Below are 23,369 nucleotides of genomic sequence, written 5' to 3' on the forward strand. Positions count from 1 at the left end.
AATGAGTTCATGAGGAGATCAATTCTTCAAAAGATACTGGTCAAACAAATGGGTTGGGGAAATACATTAATACCCTTCTCCCCATTCATAAAGCACACCAATACTTAGTCTTTAAAACATTTTACAAAAAAGAAAAAAAAAAAAAAATAAGACTTGGACTTTACCTAATCCATCATTTCCCACATTTCTTTGACCAGAGTTCCCTATCTTTTGGGGGCAGGATTAATAATCATAGAAAACACAGTTTAGGGAAACACTGCTATATAACACAATTTGAAAATGTTACTTCTAAATAGACTTATAATATAGCTAGGACAGAAACTGTGATAACATATAAGCTTACTAAAACATATGTATTCAAATAACTTGTATTACATGTTTAAAGCAGCTAAAAAAAGGGACAATTATAAGATAGATTATTTAATGAAAACAATAAAAAATTAACATTTTACTCAAATCCCTATATTAAATGCTAATTTCTCTGTACCAGCAATTATTTCGCAATGCCATTTCCTCCCCCAATACTAAGGGCAATCTTTCAATATTAAAACTAAAGTTCTCCTAGGAATCAGGTGGTTCAGAAGGTAGTGGGGAAGCACGGGTTTGTGAATCTACTTGTTTAAAAGTCATTTGTGCCTTTGGTCCTCTTTATATAACAGTGTACTGACTATGTGGAAGGGAAAAATACTTCTAACATGTAGATTACTGTATTATATTTTGCTAGAATTCTGGACCATTTTGTTTTGTTGTCAATATAATTCTATTGCCTGGAGGAGGGGTGTGTGTGGGGGGAAGTATTGAATAGTTAACACTCCCCAAAAAGAGAGGGACTACAGCAGTTTTAGAAAGCACTTACTTAATCATTTCAAAAAGCTTTGGATCTGAGACCTTGATATTTCGTGCCATATTCCAGGAAAGATGAACCATGGGTACTATTGACTTCACACTTTGCAATTTGTTCCATTCGTACCGTTCCACTGCCAACTTATACTGGCAGGCTAGGAAAAAAAAAACAGTTATAAAGCAACCCAAAGTACCAGAATATATGAAGATAACCATTATCACCTTCTTGGGTAATATAAACACCAATTCTGAAGACCTCAAAAAATTATAAAAATAATAATAACAATTTTTTTGTTTTTTAAAATAATTATGGTAATAATAACAGCAATCGTGTAGAGTGCTTATTGTAACTATGTGCCAGGCATTGTGCTGAGCTATTTTAATAGATTGTTTCATTTAATCTTTAGTATCACCTTTTTAATTTTATTATCCCCATTATACAGATGAAGAAATTGAAGCCCAGAGAGGTTATGTAACTTGCCCAAAGTTACAAGAGCTAGATCCTGGTCCTAATCCAGGTCTATCTGGCTCCAAAGGCCATATTATTCATGTTAACTATCTACTGCCTGAAGGCAGGCATAATCCAAATGGATCTGACATAATAGGGCTATTCATACAATACCAGATGAAAGAAAAATTTGAAAGAATGAGTAACTACTCTACTTTGTTTTCTCCCATAAAGTTTCCTTTATAAAGTAAAACCAAGCACTCTATCACATGGAGGAAAGCCACCCACTGACCACAAATACCCATTTTAAACTATTATAATGAGGAATAATAAATATCTATTGCTTTTGAAAAATATATATATTTTCCTTGTATATAAAGATATCAATTTGTTTTTGCTGAGATCTGTAGTCTTGGATTTCTATTTGTTAACTTGAATTTAATTTCTTATACTACAAATTAAATTTTTATTCAAGGAGACACTCTTCTTCCAATTTTTAGTGGGGTATATTTCAAGAGAAAAAAAAAAGACTTATCAGATGCGATTCCTTATAAATTAAACATTTTTAAGCATATTCTTTAAAATACCTGTAAGTGGACCAACATTCCAAGCAATATTGTTGCACCAGCCAATAGCCTGAACCCAATGAACAGTGCCTGCATTTATCCAGACCAAATCTCCAGGTCGCTGAATAAACCTATACACTGGAACATTTGCTTCATAAAGGTCTTCAAGGTTGGGCCACCAAGAACCCATTAGGAAATTCAAATTATTTCTGAAATAAGAAAAAATAATGCAAATATATTAAGTACTTTAATAAGGTCCTTGTAAGACTAGAAGACAATGTTGAAAGTTTCAAAAAATAGGATCATTCACTGCATTGAAAATTAACTGCTTGTGCAGTAAGAACTGCTATATGTAAAGTGAGTCAAGTTAATTACAGTTAAGTATTGGATGACTTAAGCAAAGATCAGTATTACTATCCTAAGATGATTTTTTAAAGATCCAGATGAAATCCAAAGTGACTTTTAAGCAACACTTATATAATTTACTTTTTTTTCTAAATCCTTACCTGAGGATATTTTTTCCATTGATTTTTTGAGAGAGAGTGGAGGAGAGGGAAGGGGGAGAGAGAGAGAGAGATAGAAACATCAATGATGAGAGTCATTGATTGGCTGCCTCCTACATGTCCCCCACCAGGGGTCGAGCCCGCAACTCGGGCATGTGCCCTGACGGGGAATCAAACCAGTCTCCTGGATCCTAGGTCAATGCTCAACGGCTGAGCCACACTGGCCGGGCTGCAAGCATCCTTTTTATCATTTATCCAAATGAATGGTTATTTCAAGATAGATATTATTAAAAGTCATAAAACAAACTACAGACATGGTCAATACTGGTCAGTATCAAATAACAATCTTTATGCGAAACAAAATTATACTAAAATGCTAAGGTAGCAAGTGTTATTTCTGCAACTTAGTTAAATTTACCCAACTATTTATACTAACTTGATATTTTTACTATCCCCAAGTTCAAGCTTTTTATACATCATCTGCCTATTCTAATCATCATTGTTCCCAGGTTACCTCTCCATTTAGATAGGATAGGAAACTAAATTCTAAAAAGAGCCAATCCCTACTCAAAAATGGTAAACATGAATCACTGTACTATAGCTGCAACAATATACTACTATCTCAAAATTTAAGAAATAAAAATCTTTCTGTAGCACAATGGAGATTTACTACATGCCACTGTTCTATCTCTGCTAATACCAGGTTGTTGGTTCATAAAAGTAAATCAGATTAAAGTACGTTATTTCATCAAAAGATTTGGAAGTTTAAAATTCCACATCTTTGGCTTTCTTAGAAACCTATGTGGTTAAATAGCAAAGGCAATAAAAGGTGATTACCTTTTGCCTATATATAGGAAATTTTGGATTAATGTTTTTTGAAATCGTATTTATACTTCTTACTAAATTTAGGCATTTACAGAAAAGATTCTTTAACCTCAAATTTAAAAATTATAAGTATGTGGAATATGTATCTAACTAGTTCCCAAAATCTCTCATATGTAAACGTTTTTGGTACTGCCCCCCCCTTTATTTTATTGGAGTGGGAGAATTAATACCAAATGTATGTATAATTCATGTTTTTAACCATAATAATTTTCTAATGTTATTATTAACTGAAAATTCAGGTGCTTGCACAATGGAGTACTTTTTTTTAAAAAAAGAAATTAAGTTTCCATATAAACAAATATTTCAATTTGAACCAATGAAAACAATTCCAAGGTACCCTTTAACACAAGATAAAGAAACAAATGAAGGCTATTTCTAGGATTCTAGGAAAGGAACACTTCTACCAGATGAGTTTTCTCAATAATAAAAAAACAAAATCTGAAATAGTTGATTAAATTTTATAATAATCCTTTATAGGAAAAGTTGCCAGAGTAGTTTTAGAAAGAATTTATATCATAATGATATAGCAGGGAGTACTGTGTTAAAATTTGAGTTATTAACAACCTATAAGGGTTCTCAATTATAAAATTTCTTCCACTTCTAAAACCATTTATACTAAAACAATTTTTTCTTGGAATACAGACCTTTCACATGAACAAGTACTTTTGTATCAAATGTTTAATTAGCCTAATAAACAACTCAATTTTTCTGTTCTTTAAATTCAAGACTATTACTATTGCATGAAGTAGTTTCAAGGCAAACAATAGGTTTGGAATCAAATCGTGTTAAATGAATTTTCTGCTGAATAGTGAGTGAAAATTGGTTACATGCATTAGGACATCCAGCTTTAGTAAGTTGTCCTTCAAAATTATTGTTTTTGAATAATTATGTTTAAAGAATATTTAGTTTGGAAACCTACTTTTCACAGAAGTCATTCAGAACACCCCAGTAACCTTCAGGAACAACAAACCATTCACAGTCACCTGGACCAATATTTATGTTAACTGAACAGAAGTTGTTATTTTCTTGATGACCTAAAATGTGAAAAGGGAAAAAAAACCCATCAGCATACTATAAATTCTATAGAAAATGTATCTTTAGAAATGAAACCTTAGAAATGTTCAACAGAAAATGTTTTAGTGGTAGTCAGTTTGGGTTTTTTAATTGATGAGAGAAAGAGAGAGAGAGAGAAAGAGAGAGATCGATTTGTTGTTCCACATTTTTTTTTTGCATTCATTGGTTGACTCTTGTATGTGCCCTGACCGAGGACTGAGCCTGAAACCTTAGCGTCGATGCTCTAACCAACTGAGCTACCCAGACAGAGCCTCAGTTGTTTATCTTTGCGTCAAGTCTAGTTTTAGAGCTGAGTTTGGTCAATTCCTAACTTATACAGGTAAAAGAGCCTCTGTGGAAGGCAGTCTAAATCGTGGTTAAAAGCTTAGGTTCTAGAGCCAGGCTCCTTGGCTTAGTCATTATGTCAGTCTAGGCAAGTTGCTAATTCATTCTGACTCAGTTTTCTTATACATAAGATTAGATAATGATTCCAATAAATCACTGTGTTTTTTTCCAGGGAACCAATAAAACAATGACTACTTCAAACAGTGCCTAATACATGTAAGTAATAAATATTAGCTATTACTGATATCATCACCACTTCTTTCTTGTGAACTAACCCCCATTTTTCAAAAGTAGCAGAAGGACATAAGTAAAGAGGCAAGAAGTCTGGTTTTCAAAATGTACTGCAAGAGTGCTGTCGACAAAATGGTAGAGCAGGGAACTCTGGGAGCATTCTTCAGAAACACACACACACACACACACACACACACAGAGTAAAAACTGTGAGAAGCAATCTTACCAGAACTCTCTCTCTCCCTCACACACACACACACACACACACACACACACACACACACACACACACACACAGAGAGAGAGTAAAAACTGTGAGAAGCAATCTTACCAGAACACTCTCTCTCTCTCTCTCTCTCTCTCTCTCTCTCACACACACACACACACACACACACACAGAGTAAAAACTGTGAGAAGCAATCTTACCAGAACTCTGAGTGATAGTCAAAGTTTACAGCAACCAAGAGATTTCTTGACAAGAAAGACAACTTAAGCACAGGTTTTTATAGCGTTTTAACTTACCTGATTACCCATCCCTATCACCGGTGTGGCGGTGGAGTTAAAAACAGTAGTCTATGTTCATAGTGTGACTGGCCCTTGCTCTGGAGGGAGCAGAGTGGATCTTGTTCCCAAAGAATTGTGTTTTTTTGTTTTGACCTGATTGAAGTTTCCCCAAAAGACTGACACAAGGGGCTTCTCTTTGTTTCACATATCTCAGAAGTCTATCAGAGCAAGTGTTTTGGTAGAGGAGGTTCACTCAAAACACTAAAATACTAATAATCAAGCTGATGCTACCAAGGGCAAAAAACACAGCCAACCCCAAACGACAACAACAAAACACCCAAGGGGTGACAACAGACATGCAAAGGCCTGGGATAAAAAGCTGGAGAGTGAGATTTGAGGGGAATAAGAGCTCTGAAAAGTTACTATGAATACTGGAGAATTTAGAAAGCCACAGGCTTAGCAGGACAGGAAACATGCAAAAAACCCCCACAAAACTAATACAATAAACTTTAACTTCTTGTTGATCTTTAGGCTCAGCACAAGCAAGGAGGTAAAGACTAAAGGACAGTTGTAAGCGGCATGGCTAAGTACAGAAGGAATGACTTAAAACAGACACAATCTGTAAAAACCAGGAGAACCCTACCCCCTTTCTTACTGTTCTTTTTCCCCACTTTTCATGCATCAGGCATTTAAGGAAATCTCTGTCAGGTCACTGGCTAACTGCTGAGATGACGGAAAGGAGACGTCAGTGCCCACACATGACAAGAAATACACTCTTTGCAAAAACAGTGTACAAAAGTCACTAAATTAGACAGATAACCGTCTCCCACAGCGAGCAACAACAACAAATCCTGGGTATGGAGAATCTGACTTCTGTAATTCCTACATTATAATATTCAAAATGTCAAAATACTAGCAGAGCACTACACTAAAGAAACAGAGACTTCAGGGTCCACATCCAGGAAAGAATACAGCTATAAAAAATACATAAATAAAAAAGCTAGTTTTCAATAAAAAAATTATGCAAAGAACTAAGATAGTATGTCCCAATAAGGATAAAAAAGCAAGAAAGCAAGCAACAAAGAGAAAGAAATTAAGAAATAAGTTAGCAAAAGCTATTCCTGAAAAAGTACAGACATCATACTTACTAGACACTTTAGGAAACCATGGACAAGAACCAAAGGAAACAAGGAAACAATGTCTCAACAGAGATTATCAATAAAGAGACAAATATAATAAGGAAACAAACCTTTGAACCTGAAAGTATAATAACTAAAAAAAGATATTCACTAGTGGGTTTCAATAGTAGACTTGAGCAGGCTAAAAAAAAAAAATCAGTAAACTTAGAGATAGGTCAAAAGAAACTATTTATTCTGAGAAGGAAACAGAATGAAGAAAAATTAGCAGAGCCTAAGAAACCTGTGGGACAACATCAAAAATACTAACAGGCCCTGGCTGGGTAGCTCAGTTGGTTAGAGTGTTGTCCCAATATGCCAAGGTTACAGGTTTGATCCGTGGTCAGGGCACATATAAGAATCAATCAATGAATGCATCAATTAGTGGAACAAATTGATATTTCTCTCTCTCAAAATCGATAAAAATTTAAAAAAAGAAACTAACACAAGCATTGTGGGAGTCCTAAAGGAAGAGGAGAAAAGGGCAGAAGGAATATTTGAAGAAATGATAGATGAAAATCCCAAATTGGACAAAATACATGAACCTACAACACCCAAGAAGCTCAAGGAACTGTAAGAAAAACTCAAAGGGATATATACCAAGACACATTATAATCAAATTCTAGAAAGCCAAAAAGAATCTTCAAAGCAGGAAAACAGAAGTGATTTGTCACATACAAGGGATCATCAATAAAATCAATAGCTGATTTCATATCAGAAACCATGGAGTCCAGAAAGGCAATAGGATAATACATTTAAACTGCTGAAAGAAAAAAATATTATTAACCAGAAATTCTATATGGTCAATTTTCAACAAGGGTGCCAAGACCATCCAATAGAGAAAGGATTATAGTCTTTCTAACAAATGGTACTGGAACAACTGGATAGCCATATGTAAAAGAATGAAGTTAGACACTTACCTGACACCATATACAAAAATTAACTTGAAATGGATCAAAGATCTAAATATGAGCTAGAACTATAAAAATTCTTTATAACCTTGAATTTGGCAATGGTTTCTTATATATGACACCAAAAGCACAAACCACCAAAGAAAAAAATGGGTAAATTGAATTTCATCAAAATTAAAAACTTTGCACATCAAAGGACACCATCAAGAGTTAAACGACAAAACACAGAAAAGAAAGAAATATCTATAAATTATCTGATAAGGGATTAATATCCAGAATATATAAAGAACTCCTATTACTCAACAACAGAAGGTCAAACTACTCAATTAAAAAATGAATTAAGGACTTGAATAGATATTTTTACAAAGTAGATATACAAATGGCCAACAAGCACATGAAAATCAAAACCACAACTGAAAAACAACTTTATATGCATTGGGTCAGCCATAATAAGATAAAAAACAAAATCATCAGTGTTGGCAAGGATGTGGGAAAACTGGAACCTCAGTACACTGCTGGCAGGAATGTCAAATGGTGCAGCTGCTGTGGAAAGCAGTTTGGCAGTTAAAAAGTTAAATATACAAATGCCTTATAACCCAGCAATTTCAATCCTAGGTATATAACCAAAAGAACTGAAAATAGGTATTCAAACAAATACTTGTACACGAATGTTCATAGAAACATTATTCACACCACCAAAAAGTGGAACAACCCAAATATCCATCAAATAATGAATGGATAACCATAATGTTCTATATTCAAACAATGGAATATTATTTGGCTATAAAAATGAAACACTGATACAATGTGGATAAACTTGACAAACAAGCTAAATGCAAGTAGCAGGGACTTCTGGTCAAGATGTCAGCGTAGGTAAACACAGTATTTGAAATCACAAACAACCACACAAAAATTACAACTAAATTTAGAACAACCATCATTCAGAACCACCTGAAATCTAGCTGAACAGAGGTAGTACACCCAGGGATTTAAAGAAGAGGTCACATCAAGAGTGGTAGGAGCCTGGCCGGGTGTGGCTCAGCGGCTAAGTGTCAACCTAGGATCCAGGTGATCGGGGTTCGATTCCCTGTCAGGACACATGCCCAGGTTGGGGGCTCGATCCCCAGTCGGGGGTGTGCAGGAGGCAGCCAATCAATGACTATCTCATCATTGATGTTTCTCTCCCTCTCCTTTCCTCTCTCTGAAATCAATAAAGATATATTTAATAAAAAAAAAAAGACTGGTAGGAGAGGCAGAGATGCGGAAAGAGCTGGTCCCATACCCATGTGTGGCAGTTTAAAATCAGGAGGGGTATCTTCGGCTGTGGAGGTCCCCCATGAGGAGCAAGGGTTCCCAGCCCCACACCAGGCCTCCTAGGCGAAGGTTCCAGAGTCAAAGAGAAGTCCCCACAACTGTAAAAACAAGCAGGGATTGAGGCTGAGGGAGATGAAGAACCTCTAGAGTCCCACGCAATCCTCTTAAAGGGCCCACACACGGACTTACTTGGACTCACTCCCTCTCAACTCCAGTGCTGGGGCAGCAGCTTGAAAGAAACCAGGGATATAAGGGGAAGAACGGAACTGTCTGGCATTAGGGCAAGAGAGGGGGGTAGCTTTCTGCCAGAGGCCATTTTTCCTTTTGTGAGAACCCATCTGACCCTCACAGAGCCAACAGTTGGGGGCCATATCTGAGTCTACATCAACCTGGCTCACACTGTTCACCCTGCCCTGATGATTCCCTCAGACCCCACCCCACCCCAGCAGTTTCCAGTGGCTTTTCTATACAAATGGCCTCTCTTGCCTCATGCTTCAGATTTTCCTAAAATGTCTCAAACCAGCATCTGGCCTCTGTGTACCCAGTACCTCTGGCTAAGTGGCCCCAGGCCTGGTACTAGCAGCAGCTAGCCTTGATTCCCAGCTTGGCCTCTCCTGAGCACCTCCAAGCCCAGCACAAGGAGCAGCTACCTGCAGATCGCTCTGTAGTTTGTGCCAGGTAGTCCCAAGGCAGGGCACAGATGGTGGCTGACCTTACAACTCCAGGAAGGCTCCAGAGCCAGTGCACCTGATGGAGAGCTTCAAACCACGATGGACAGATTACAACCCTAACACCTCCACAAGCAACACACTCAAGGGGCAGACTCAGTGAATGCCATAGCCCCACTGATCCATAGGGTCAACTCCTGCAGAGCAGTTCCTCTGCTGTAGTCAAAGTTGATTCTTGGTTCTCGCAGCTGACTGGCCTGGGGGTCAGGCCCTTCAGTGACAACAACAATCAAGGCTCAACTACAATAGGAAAGTGCACACAGCCCACACAGGAGTGCACCTGGAATGCCCAGCTTGGGTGACTGGGAAGACTGAGCCATTGGGCCCTACAGGATACCTACTACACAAAGTCACTCTACCAAGCCCAGGAGACGTAGCAGTTCTACCTAATACATAAAAAGAAACATAGTGAAGCAGACAAAATGCAGAGACAAAGAAACAGGTCTCAAATGAAAGAACAGGAGAAATGTCCAGAAAAGGGAACTAAATTAACTGGAGGTAAGCAAACTACCAGATACAGAGTTCAAAACAATGGTTATAAGGTTGCTCAAGAAACTTAGTGAGAACTTCAAGAGCATGAAAAAGGACACAGAAACCATAGAAAAGAATCAGTCAGAACTGAAGGATACATAAACTGAAATGAACAATAATTTACAGGGAACCAACAGTAGAATAAATGAAGCTGAGAATCAAAATCAGCTATTTGGAATATAAGGAAGCAAAAAACACTGAATAAGAAGAGCAAAAAGAAAAAGAAAAATCCAAAAATATGAAGATAGTGTAAGGTGTCTCTGGGACAACTTCAAGTGTGTACCAACATTCGAATCATGGGGACACTGGGAGGAGAAGAGAGAGAGCAAGACATTGAAAACCGATTTGAAAAAAATAACAACAAAAAACTTCCCTAACCTGGTGAAGGAAACAGACATACAAGTCCAGGAAGCACAGAGTCCCAAACAAGATGAACCCAAAGAGGCCTACACCAAGACACATCACAATTAAAATGCAAAAGTTTAAAGACAAAGAAATAATCTTTGAAGAAGTAAGAGAAAAGCAGTTAGTTCCCTACAAGGGAGCTCCCATAAAACTGTCAGCTGATTTGTCAACAGAACTTTCGTGCTGAAGGGAGTGGCATGAAACATTCAAAGTCATGAAAAGCAAAGAACCTACAATCAAGAATACTCTACCCAGCAAAGCTATTGCTTAGAATCAAAGGACATTTAAAGAGCTTCCCAGACAAGAAAAATCTAAAGGCATTTATCACCACCAAACCAGTATTACATGACATGTTAAAGGGTCATCTTTAGGAAGAAGAAAAAAAATATGAACAAAATAGCAATAAATGTATATTGTCAACAACTGAATCTAAAAACACACACAAAACAGATCAACAAGCAGAACAGAAACAGACTCAGAGACACAGAGAACATTTTGACCGCTGTCAGATGGGAGGGGGTTGGGGGAATGGTTGAAAGGTAAACGGATTAAGAAGTACAAATTGGTAGTTACAGAATAGTCACAGGGCACAGTCAATAATATTCTAGCCCAGCCAGTGTGGCTTAGTGGTTGAGCGTCAACCCATGAACCAGGAGGTCATGGTTCAATTCCCAGTTAGGGCAACATGCCTGGGTTTCAGGTTTGATCCCCAGTAGGGGGCAGGTAGGAGGCAGCCAATCAATGACTCTCTCATTGATGTTTCTATCTCTATCTCTCTCTCTCTCTCCCTCTCCCTTCCTCTCTGAAATAAAAATTAAAAAACATTAAAAAATATTCTAATAACTACTATGAAGTCAGATGGATATGAGATTTATCAGGATGAACACTTAGTAAGTTATATAAATGCCTAATCACTGGGGTGTACACCTGAAACTAATATAATATTGTATGTCGACTGTAATTGAAAAATTAAAAAATGATAAATGTTACAGGAAAAAGAAAAAAAAGCAGACCCAAAACCAATATATTGTATGATTCCATTTATATGGAACATCCAAAACAGGTAAATCTACAGAGCCAGAAAGGAGACTACAGTAAGTCCTCATTTAACATTGTTGATAGGCTCATAGAACTGTGGCAAAATGATGTATAACAAAGCCAATTTTACCACAGACTAATTAATATAAACAAGAGTTATAACAAAATGACATTGAGTGAAAGGACTGAGGACCTGCTATAGTGGTTGCCGGGGGCTGAGGGAAGGGGGGTATAGGGAGTGACTGCTTAATGGGTACGGGGTTTCCTTTTGAGCTGATGAAAATGTTTTGGAACTACACAGAGGTGATAGCTACATAGCACAGTGAATAACTAAATGCGATTGAATTGCACACTTTAAAAGGGTTAATTTTATGTGAATTTTACCTCAATAATAAAAAATGTAGCAGTGTTCTCACCACACCCTGTGTCTGTTTTACATTTATAGTACAATGTGAAGATGGTACTCTTAATACTTACAACTGTCCCTTACCACAGGTAGATGGTTGAAATTGTCCATGGCATGGACTCTAAATAAAATTTAGCGCTAATTAAAATTAGAGATGCTAGGACCCCACCATCAAACTAAAAATCTTTTAGGGTAGAGCCTAAGAGCATCTCTATATTATAGAGCACACATGACTGATCATAAAGTCCACTGAACCAGGTAACATTTATTTATCCATGTAACTCCAGGAACAAAATGTTTGCCCCATAAAAAAGTATTCAAAATAATTTTTAAAAAACTGAACTGGACTAACAGTTTAAGGGTCAACTGTACAACATTTCTTCTCTAATACTGAGTTGTCCAATACAATAACCACTTGAAATATAGTTAACATAAACTGAGGTGTGATGTAACGGTAAAGTACACAATTTTGAAGACTTAATATAAAAGCATGCAAAAATATCCCAATAATGTTTACATTGATTATATGTTGAAATAATAGTTGGATGTACTGGGTTAAAATTAACTTCACCTATTTCATTTTACGTTAATGTGACTACTGTAAAATTCTAAATGATATATATGACTTGCATTATATCTATTGGATAGTGCTACCATCTAAGGAAATTCTTTAGATAATTCTTTAAGGTTCCACAGGACATTTTTGAAAAACGAATGCCTTGTATAAAAACCAACAAAAAACCAAAACAGTCTAGGCACACAGTGACAAAGAAGTAATGTGTCAAGTTTGCTCTTCCCCTTGATTTGTAATGAAAAACTGCATTATTTTTTCTCTGAGGATATTATTTGCATAAAATAATTCAAATTCTATGAGAGACGTTTTCAACTGAAATGAATCTTACTAGAACCAATCCAATATTACACACATAAGAAAAAGGAACTCCAAAGAGCGCAAATAACTTGCCCAGTATTTACACTGGTGTCTAAAGTGGGGACAGATTGGAAAGCAGACAGTTCTTCTGCCATTTATCCCAGACAGAACTGTTTCCACTTTACCCAACTATGGATAAAACATCACAGAACTGGGCTTCCAATGACCTGAAGATAAAAACTACTGCAACCTAATAGTTCTAATCTTAGCTGCACATTAGAATCCTCTGGGAAACTTTTTTTAAAAAGTATTGATGGCTGGATCACAATCTCTAGAGATTAATCAACTATATAGTTTTAAAAAGCTTACCAGGGATTCTAATGAGCAGCCAGGACTGGGAACCACTGACCTATGTTACCCAGAAGCAAGCCTATTATGAAACAATTCTTAAGCTGCTATTCAATAAGCAGGTGACAAAGAAGAAAGCAGCCTGGTTTTCAAACCATGGCTGCTTTAAGTAGCAAAAAGAAACACCTGAGGGTGACATGCAGCTCATAGCCACTGGTACAGTAAACCCGTTACCACCAGTATTTCTGAATTGTTAAATATTTTGAATATCGCCCTATGAAATGTCATGTCAATCTAAGGCAGCACAGAGAAGATAGTACATTAGTGTTGGACAGAATTTTAAGTCTAAAACCAATGTAATTCATTTTATAAATGAAGAAAAAGAACCGGAAAAGGAATGTAACTTGCCAGAAGTAACAAGGTTAGTGATAAAGTCCAGACTAGATAATGTCTCCATATCATCATGTACTTTGTAAACTGTGCATTGCAATCCAGTTGGACAACTGCAACCTAGGCTTTTTAAAAAAATGTATTGTTCTATGAAACTGTTACACATATATGTCCACTAGGTCATAATATAATATACTGCTTATTGTAATTATGGTAAAAATAAGTGTAGAAAAAACTGTATCCCATTACTCTGCAGTAGGTGGGATCAACAACAGTCTTTAAGCCACAAGGACTTATTTTTCCAGGTGTGCTCCAATGATCCCTTTTCCAGATTAAAATGTTATTGTTCCAGGGCTATTATATTTAAAAAAGAAATATACAAAGGAGGAAAATCTTAATAATCTGAACCCAGTTAAAGAGTCAAACATTGTATTAGGGATAATTCTTTCAGCTGCATTCACTGTAAATGGGAAAGAATCTGGTTCTCTTTTGCATATTTCACACTTTAATTAATTCTGTTTTTCAATTGTAGAAGATACGTTAGTGCGTAAAAGTTACCTGGTGTTCTGCTTCCTGGAACTTTCATATATAGCTGAACTGTGTTCATGCCCAGTATGGTATGACCAACATGGCTTAGAAGATTTCCTGCTGATACGACACGCACAAAAGCAGGAAGTTTAGTCAGCTCATGTAGCTGCAACTTCCACCTGCAATAAAATAACAGATCAAGAGTGAAACTCTGCTACAAATATTTATGGAAGTTAATCACTTCTTCAAAATCCTTGTGCTTCAATCAGAAAATTAAATCTATAAATACTTTACTTTCACATAGGAAACACTGAAATGCTTACATTTTTCTAAAGAAAACTTCCTAATAAGAAGCATAAAAATTATTGAACAGTCAAAGAAAAAATTGACAAATATTTATAATTGCTGTATAAATTATATTATTAATCATAAGACATATTAATCATAAAATATAATGTTATGGTTGTATAATTAGCATATATAGTCAGGGTCTTGATGAAGATTTATACAAGGGTTTCAATTCAAGAAAATACTTTAATTGCAAAACCTAGCAAAAAATTATTTAGCTAAACTTTGTATATTAACTTAGAAAAGTGACAAGGAATGAAATAGAAGGGAAAATTGTATACAGTTCTCAATCTTAAAAAGGACGCTTCTTTACATCAGTTCACAGAAGATTATAGACTTACTTTTTGTCATCAGACAGGTCAATGTTGGTCCCAAATTTTATGGTTTTAAAGGGTCCTTTCCTCCTCCTCCCAGAACTTAAAAAAAAAAGAGATAATATTAGAAACATGCATTTTAAACAGAAATACTAAGTGGACAATTAAAAATAACTTACTTATCTGAAGATGTAGATTCACTATCTGAGTGTTCTTTATGGTGACTTCTTTTCTCATTTTCTTCCTATAGATTAAGCAAAAAGCATTCCACTTTAGTATTCTACAACCAGCTATGAAAAGTTCATATCTAGATTGATAATATTATCTGTTTTGAAACTTAGTTTCTATAGGCCTTTTTCACATGAAAATTTCTTCGAAGACCACATTAAATAAAAACACAAGCAAGAATTCAATGGTATCCAAACTCCTCCATCAGCCACAATGTTATCCTAAGAATTCTTCCTATTAACAGTCTTCTATAAGGGGAACAAACTACAGATTCTTATTCCTGCCCCATTTTTCAAGGAGAGAAAACTTAAGGAAAGTTAAGAGGCCTAAGAAGTATCAATCTTGATTATAAAATTCCTAAACAGAGGTATATGCATGCATGTGTATGTAGCTTTATATGTATAAGGGTGGAAGGTAAAAAGTTCTCTATTCTCGACTATAACAAATGTACAAAGGTCTTCCTGGGCCAAATCATTTTTCCACAATGAATTATACACGAACAATAGGACATTTAAAACATTAGTAAGAAAATTAAGTACTGGACCAATATAGATGCTTTTCAATGCAAAATTACTATTATTTACAATTTTTGTATCACAGAACATGGTTCTCTCTGTAATACTCAGTATCTTATGATTTTTGAGCTAGCAATACTGCGTTACATTTTGGCCTCCCTCCCTTTAAATGTAGTTTCTAAACACTTGTCAAATTTTTCACATATAATGTGGTCCAGGCCTCCAAAGCACACAAAAAACAATCTTTCTTTGGTTATGGATCCATTCCTACTTAAATACTCTGCCTCTTAATATCTTTTTTTAAAATATATTTTTATTGATTTCAGAGAGAAGAAGGGAGAGGGAGATATATAGAAACATCAATGATGAGAAGAGAGTCATTCATCGGCTGCCTCCTGCTCACTCCCTGCTGGGGATCAAGCCTGAAACTCAGGTATGTGCCCTGACCTGGAATCTAACCGGGATCTTCTGGCTCATAGGTCGATGCTCAACCGCTGAGCCACGCTGGCCGGGCTGCCTCTTATTATCATTACTGTTCAACTCGTCCTCCAAATTTTCCTTTGATGATCTCTGAATCCTGCCACTATTATCTATGTTATTCTGACCCTAATACTACCACATAGTTGAAGTATCTCGGAAGTTTGAACTACAGAGATTTATATGGACAATGAATTCACTGTAACTCCTGAAAGTTATAGGACAGTTTTTATTCCTTGGTAGGATCTATAGGGAGTGGCAGTGAGAAAGAAACACAAGATACAAATGTTGCCTTGACTGAAAATATGAACTCAGCAGAATTTTAAACAGATATAAACAAACCAAATGAATTACAAATAATGACTTCCAGGCACATATTAAGTTTCAGCTGTAGGATATGTACAGACAAGTATTTGAGTAATATATTTAATAAACTCATTTTACAGGTGCTTTATGTTCATTTTGTGGGAGAATTTACAAAGTTCTGATTACAGTTCTAGAGGATTTTAGTAATGCTTCACTGCTGAAAGGCCTATGGGTCTTTTAATAATAATCCTGATTATTTTTCAACGTTTTATTTTTAAATTTTCCATATATTTTCAAATAATTTATGCCTGTCCCTCAGTTTTTACTTTCAGACCGAGGTTGGTAAGAATAACACTAATGCTTCCTGGAGAAGTGATCAGATAATAAATACTAACCAGGTAGAGAAGAGAAATGGGAAGGCACAAGACTAGAAACTATGTAAGCATAAAGCAAACTTGAGACTTAGTTAATACTCTAATATTAGTGGTTCTCGATTAGGAGCAATTTTGCCTTCCACAGGACATTTAGCATGTCTGAGGACATTTTTGATTGTCAGAGCTGGGGTTGGGTCTAAGGGGTATGCTAAGAGCATCTAAGTGGGGAGAGGCCATGGATGCTACTAAACATCTTACAATACAAAAGACAAAACCCTATACCTAACAGCTATCCAACCCAAAATGTCAATAATACCAGGGTTAAGAAACCCTGCTCTAAACAAAAATATCCCAGAGATGAGGGAGATATCGCACTAGATAGTAATAATATTTACTTAATCAACCCATAGGTTGTCTTAGACTTTACTAAGAGCAAACCAGGTAACGCTTATATTTTATATAACTATAAAATAATGATATGCTTACAAAAGTAATGTACCCCTTTAAATTAAAATAATATAAAATAATAAAATATCTCCAAAATAAAATAATCTTCAGTAAGTAATTACTTACTCTCAATGATTCCTGGAAGGAGGAGGCCTGGTACTGTGCATATTTAGCAATTGTAGTATGAGATCGATTACTTTCACAATGCCAGATTTTTTTCGTTCCAGTGGGATCCCAGTTTTCATCTGCTGGCTGCAACAACTGTGTCCTCACTTCCACCATGTGTTCATTGTTAGCTTCTACCAAAGTTTTGGTAGAGAAAAGTCCCAGGTCTTCATAAATAAAGGTAATTAATAAATAAAAATTATATTTGGAATAACATTTTAAAAGGCTTTTAAAAAGGAAAAACAAAGGAAAATATTTTATCGTGTTCCATTCAGTTTCCCTACAATCCAACTGGGGCCTCTGCACACCCTGAGCTTCCTGTCAGATTTCCACAACCACACACTGAAGCCCTGGACCTATTCAACATGCCACTAACAAGGGAAGAATCCAGGGACTAAAGTTTCACTTATTTATTTAATTTCTGCAGGTGCCAGGAACTACTTGGGGGGGGGGGGGGGGGGGCGCGCAATAGTACTTATTAGTAACATAACATTTTTAGCTACATTTTCATTAAACACTTATTAGTCAACTTAAATCATAATTATAATTACATAGTTTCACCAAAATAAAGGCTAAATTTAAAAAGCACCAGTAAAAAAAAATTAAAAAAACTAACAGCACCAGTAACCATCACCATTGTATCTTCACATTGATTAAAGAAATGATACACGGACACACACACACAAACACACACACATTTATAGCCAGGAAAATATTAAAATAAAAATGTGAAAAAATAGAAGTAAATTTCTGCCTGTGCTTCAAAAGTTAATAGTAAAGAAAATATACAAACTTTTCCTTTTTCTTATTAAAGCTTACCCAACTTAAGAGCTCCAGCAAGGCCACGTATTACTGTAACAGGATTGTTTGGATTTGTACAAAATTGATGTAATGGAGGAAAGAAAGCATCACGTTTATTTTCCAACTGTAAAATTAGAACATACAGTTAGATCTCTGGAAAACAGACCTTTACTTAAATATTATGACAAATTTATATCTATTATTTATTGTGATTTAATAATACATCGCATGTGTCGTTATTTGTATTTTACATTTTACAGTATTTTTATGTCTTTTGAGCCTAAATGTATTTAGATATAACCACATACATCTCTCTTTTCCATTATATCCTGAACAAAATATGTGGGAAAAATAAAATTTAAAGCCCCAAATCAGATTGTTTTAAATATTATTCAGCCTTAAGAAGAAAGAAAATCTTATCACATGCCGCAACATGGATGAAACTTGAGGACACTATGTTAAGTGAAAATAAGTTAAAAAATGAAAATTTGTGTATAATTTCACTTATATGAGGATTCTAAAGTAGACAAATTCATAGAAAACAGAAAGTAAAGTGGTTGTTAACAGTGGATAGGAAGACTGTGGAAAAGGGAGTTGTATTTTAATGGGTATAGAATTCAGATTTGCAAGATGAAAAAGATATGTAGAGCTGTTTTGCAACAATAAAAATACACTTAAATCTATTAAACTGTGCACCGAAAAATGATGAAGATGATAAATTTTATGTATATTGTTTTTTAATCACACAAAAAAGAGAAAAAAAACAATTAAAAAATATATTACCAAAATGAAAGTAGGCTGAAGGAGAAGATCCATAAAAGATAAATCTTAATTTTGCATTCCCCCTTTAGACTTCAGTTTAAAAGTTCTGTTACACAGTTCTATCCCAGTGCTTCCCTTACACACTAAAGGATCAATAAAAACTGGTTGGAGGAAGGATTAATATAACATTTGGCCTCTAGAGGGCAAAAACAGAATCAAATCTCTAAAAGCAAACTTTATAGTTTAAAATTTTTTCATTTGGGGCAGAAGTGGGAGTATTGAAGGAAGAAAATGGGGAAGGAGGACCTATTTGGGAGAAACATAAAAAAAGAGTTGCTTTGATTGAATTCCTAACTTCCTATATCCAAGTAAAACTAATATCCAGTTTTAAATAATCTATTCAGCTTTTTAATGACATATCCATTACCACATTTTATATTCTCAAGTACCGTTTTTGAAGGTAAATAATATCTTTTTTTTTTTTTTTTCAGATGTATAAAATAGAATCAATGTTCAGGTCCATACAACTAGTAGAATGCAGATTTAAAACTCAGCTTACTCAAAAAAATGTTATACTTTTAGGTAGTTTTTGCCTAATACGGCTCAAAATTGGGGGCAGTACAGAGTACTTCTCACTACTCTAATGTAATCACAGTTAATAGCTAAGAAGGTATGTTTTACATGCTATTAGAAAATCTTTTTGAAAACATCTTTATTCCCCAAAAAACATTCAAGCTGCAGCCAATAATTTTAATGTTTCCTAAAGGGCATTCACATTATTGATTTAAAGCAAGATCTTATGAAAGACATATAGGTGCAAACACTAGTTTGATTTATTTCTAGTCAGTCAATTCAGACTCACATAAATACTAGGTGTAGGTGGATTCAACTTGTCCTTTGGCAAGGGCGGGTATGGTGAAGATGGTGGTCTTGGAGGTGGACATTTATCCAATAAAATGCTACTGTTAGATAAGCCATTTTTACCTAGATTCCTTAAAAAAAGAAGGGAGAATGAATCAGCTGTACATTTATTTAGAAAACAGAATTTTAAAATCCTGAATTAAATTCTCATTAAATCACTGTGCAGTTGCACAAATTCATGAGAGATGGATCTATGAGCAAAAAACTAAGAATTATTGATTTCAGAAAATACTTAGCTTGATTTCTATGTCTTCCATTGAAGAAAAGTAATAGGAAATATACAACACATAAATTATTGATGACATTCCTTATTGTGCTCGTAATTTTCTGATTTATTTTTTTTTTTGCCTGATGAATACAAATTCCAATTTTCTCTCCACCATCAGATTTTTTTCCATTAAATGTTGAAACAGTAACTTGACCGAAAAAGGTGTAGATAATAGTAAAAATAAAATATGTCTCTCTTCTTATCATATCAGCAATTATAACCAGAATATCTTAGTGACAATACTCAAACCTGAAAAGACTTTTTCCTTTCTTTTCTCAAATCTGGAAAAAATAGTCTCTGCGTAACCCCTTGACTAACAAAATTTAGCAAGATTCCAGCCTACTAAATTTTGCAGCAAATGATACAGATTTTAAAAATGAGGTGTACAGTTGCTATCTATTCTCTGACACTCTATAATTATTACTTACTAATATTTGGGGTTTATTTTGCTTTAATGAAAGTATTATATTTGTCAAATTATAAATTCTTGATTTATGGTAGAATTATTCCCAAGCTAATTGTTTTAGTGTAAGGAAAAAAACTTATTTCCAATTTCTTAAAGTCCCTACCCAACTCAGAAAATTAGCAAGACATAATCTTGAGCTTTCAAATCATTCCAAGTAAACTAACCTACCTCACCGAATTATTATAAGTTCAAAATTAACCAATGCATTAAAATACCAAGTAATCTTTCAGATAAGAATTTGAAAATTATAATTATGGCAGGAAGTTAAAAACTTAGTAATGTTACTTACTGAAGAGAAAATTGGTAATTTTTCATCATAAATTATAGAATGATACAGGTTAAAACAAAATAATTCTCCTTATTTTGCTATGATTTTTCCAAACTGAAAAAACTATATAAATCAGCTTGTTTTGGATGGCACTAAAGAAAACTAAGGCTTGAAATTCTACAGCTACAACCTCCTGAAATACTGCACACTTAATAGCATCATGGGTGTCACTTTCTTAATCTTCTCAACTACAACTCCAAGTAAAAATAAGAGTTCATGCCCTGGCTGGTTTGGATCAGTGGTTAGAGTGTTGGCCCTTGGCCTGAAGGGTCCCGGGTTCAATTTGGGCCACGCATGCAGGCTCAATCCCCAGCCCCAGTTGGGGCACGTGCAGGAGGCAACCAATTGTTGTGTTCCTCTCACATCGATGTCTGTCTCTGTCTCTCTCTCTCTCTCCCCCTCCAAACCCCCCCTTCACTGTCTCTGAAAAGCAATGGAAAAAATATCCTTGGGTGAGGAAAATGATGATGATGATGATGATAATAATAATAAAGAGTTAATGGCAGGTCTCAAAGAAATGAATTAAGTTTAAAATAACTGAATTTCTTAAAAAGTATGTGAATTAGTTATTAAAGTGAAATTTTAAGGTCCAGTAACAATTAAGGTCCAAAGGTTAAATAAATGAATATCTTCTATTCAATACCAGTTTTCCACAAAGCATGAATGTCCTGTACATTTAAAAACAGACATGATACATTTAAGCTTTTAAATTTAGGTATAAAATTGGAACCAACTTATAAACTCCATGGAAGTAAAAACTAATTGACTGAGACTGGTAGAAAAACCAATTCAAGTATTATCATTAAACCAATGCAAAATAAAACAGTCACTTACAATATCCACATAAATCATTACACTTTTCATGCTGAGTTGTGCATCTGCCACTATTTAACTTTGGAATTTAAACAAAATATGACTCCAAAGATCTAAAATTTGTTTTATAGAGCAGGAGACGGATGTGCTATGTGGTAAATGATTAATATTTTAAGGAAGTGGAAGGTATGAACCAAGTATTAAAAGAGCATCTCATGCTAATTAAATGTGGCAACAAAACTATAAGATTCTACAACATTCTGGACGTTGAGAAATGAAATTAGATAACAGGGTTTGCTAGATTAGTAGAATTCTGCCTCTATCATTTCTACAGTTCTGTAACAATTAAAAGAAAAAAAGGTAAATGGGAAAGCAAAACAAGGAAAAGTGCAGATGCCTTTATTTTAAAATAGAAAAGGGTGAGGAGGTATGACCAAGGGAGCTGATATGATTTAATAATTGAATGATACAATTACAATTTTAAACCATAAAAGTAGCAAAGGTATTATAACTGCCTTTTGATGTATCACACTTACCACTGCAATACTAAGATGAACCAAACAAGAGTCAGATTAAAAATAACCAACATTTTAAAAATTAAAAATGTGAAAATAAGAGGGTAGTCAGAATAAACCATGAAATCAAATTCTATCTAGCAGTTTCTTATTGTATGCTAAATATTGACTCCCTGACTATTGAGGTCAAATCTAAAACAAATAGGAATTTCCTTGAAGAAACTGATGCAGCAGTCTATATATTGACTATTAAGGTTTTTCTGCTTAAAATATACTTATCAATCCTAATGCAAAGGACAGAGCTGTGGATAATGAATATATTTAATTTCTGAACATGTAAGTGTCCAACACTATTTATAATAAATACTTCAAGTCAAATAACGAAACTTTACTATAGCAATCCAAAGTGGAGAAAGACAGTGAAGGTGATTATCCCATTTACAATTCTTTTCTTCCATTTTGAAACTCTTTCTTTGGGCAAAGTAGAGGAGGAGGAAATTACTCATAATCCAATTATTTAAAATATTGGCTTAAACTCACTTTCAAATTTACCCACATCATATGTTAGAAAAATGAAAAGGTGCTCTGTAGGTAAATCAATCTAGGCTTTAATTATCTTTGGTTATGAAGCTCCTAGAGCAGAGTCACTGAGTACCTTGCAGCTATGTCCCTTTCTCCTGCTGAGTTCTAGATTCCCGCCTAGTGCAGTACTCCATAAACAGAACAGAAATGGCAAGCATCACAACACTTATCATTTGCAGTCTTGACCTTTTCTCTAAGCCTCAGAAAACTTTTACCTCCAATTTATCACAGCTTTTTTTTTTTTTTTTTTTTTTGGTCTCTTCATTAATCAACGGAGGCCTAGGTTTACTGAAATAACTCAAACAACCCCAGGGGTCTATAGTATTTTGATGTATCTAGCTACTTACTATACACAGGAGTTGGCAAAAGTAGGTTTACAGTTGCAAGTTACATTCTTCTGAGTTAATAAAGCTATTGTGTAATAGTGACCTGCATGTCTTTTTCCATATGAACTGTAAACCTACTTTGGCCCACCCCTGTATATTACGTCTCTGTAATAAGGCAAAACTGTCTGAATATAAAACTGTAAGACTATACTTAAGAATTCTGAAGTGAATGTTTATACATACCTCAAAACTGAGATGGAAGATTATATAATCTTTAATATATTAAGAAACAATCACACCTAGGTACCCAGAGCATAAGATTTTATTAATGAAAACTTATGGTAACTGCTACTGTACTCTGTTTATAACTTGCACCATGGAACTTTAACT

The 23,369-nt window shown here is 34.9% G+C and overlaps 1 protein-coding gene across 7 annotated transcripts in view; it reads right to left on the minus strand.

Moving 5' to 3' along the window:
- Window positions 1–23,369, minus strand: part of KDM6A (lysine demethylase 6A) — a 211,796-nt gene that overhangs the window by 16,402 nt on the left and 172,025 nt on the right. For all 7 annotated transcript variants that reach the window (XM_081126644.1, XM_081126643.1, XM_081126640.1 and 4 more), the window contains 9 exons: window positions 19,623–19,752; window positions 18,017–18,122; window positions 17,159–17,364; window positions 14,865–14,929; window positions 14,713–14,787; window positions 14,054–14,202; window positions 4,165–4,279; window positions 1,879–2,066; window positions 857–998 (listed from right to left, as the gene is read on the minus strand). In XM_081126644.1, coding sequence (XP_080982770.1) covers window positions 857–998; window positions 1,879–2,066; window positions 4,165–4,279; window positions 14,054–14,202; window positions 14,713–14,787; window positions 14,865–14,929; window positions 17,159–17,364; window positions 18,017–18,122; window positions 19,623–19,752 — 1,176 coding nt within the window. The remainder of the gene's footprint in view (window positions 1–856; window positions 999–1,878; window positions 2,067–4,164; window positions 4,280–14,053; window positions 14,203–14,712; window positions 14,788–14,864; window positions 14,930–17,158; window positions 17,365–18,016; window positions 18,123–19,622; window positions 19,753–23,369) is intronic.

This window comes from Miniopterus schreibersii, assembly GCF_964146895.1.
Source record: "Miniopterus schreibersii genome assembly, chromosome: X".
Taxonomy (NCBI): Eukaryota; Metazoa; Chordata; class Mammalia; order Chiroptera; family Miniopteridae; genus Miniopterus; species Miniopterus schreibersii.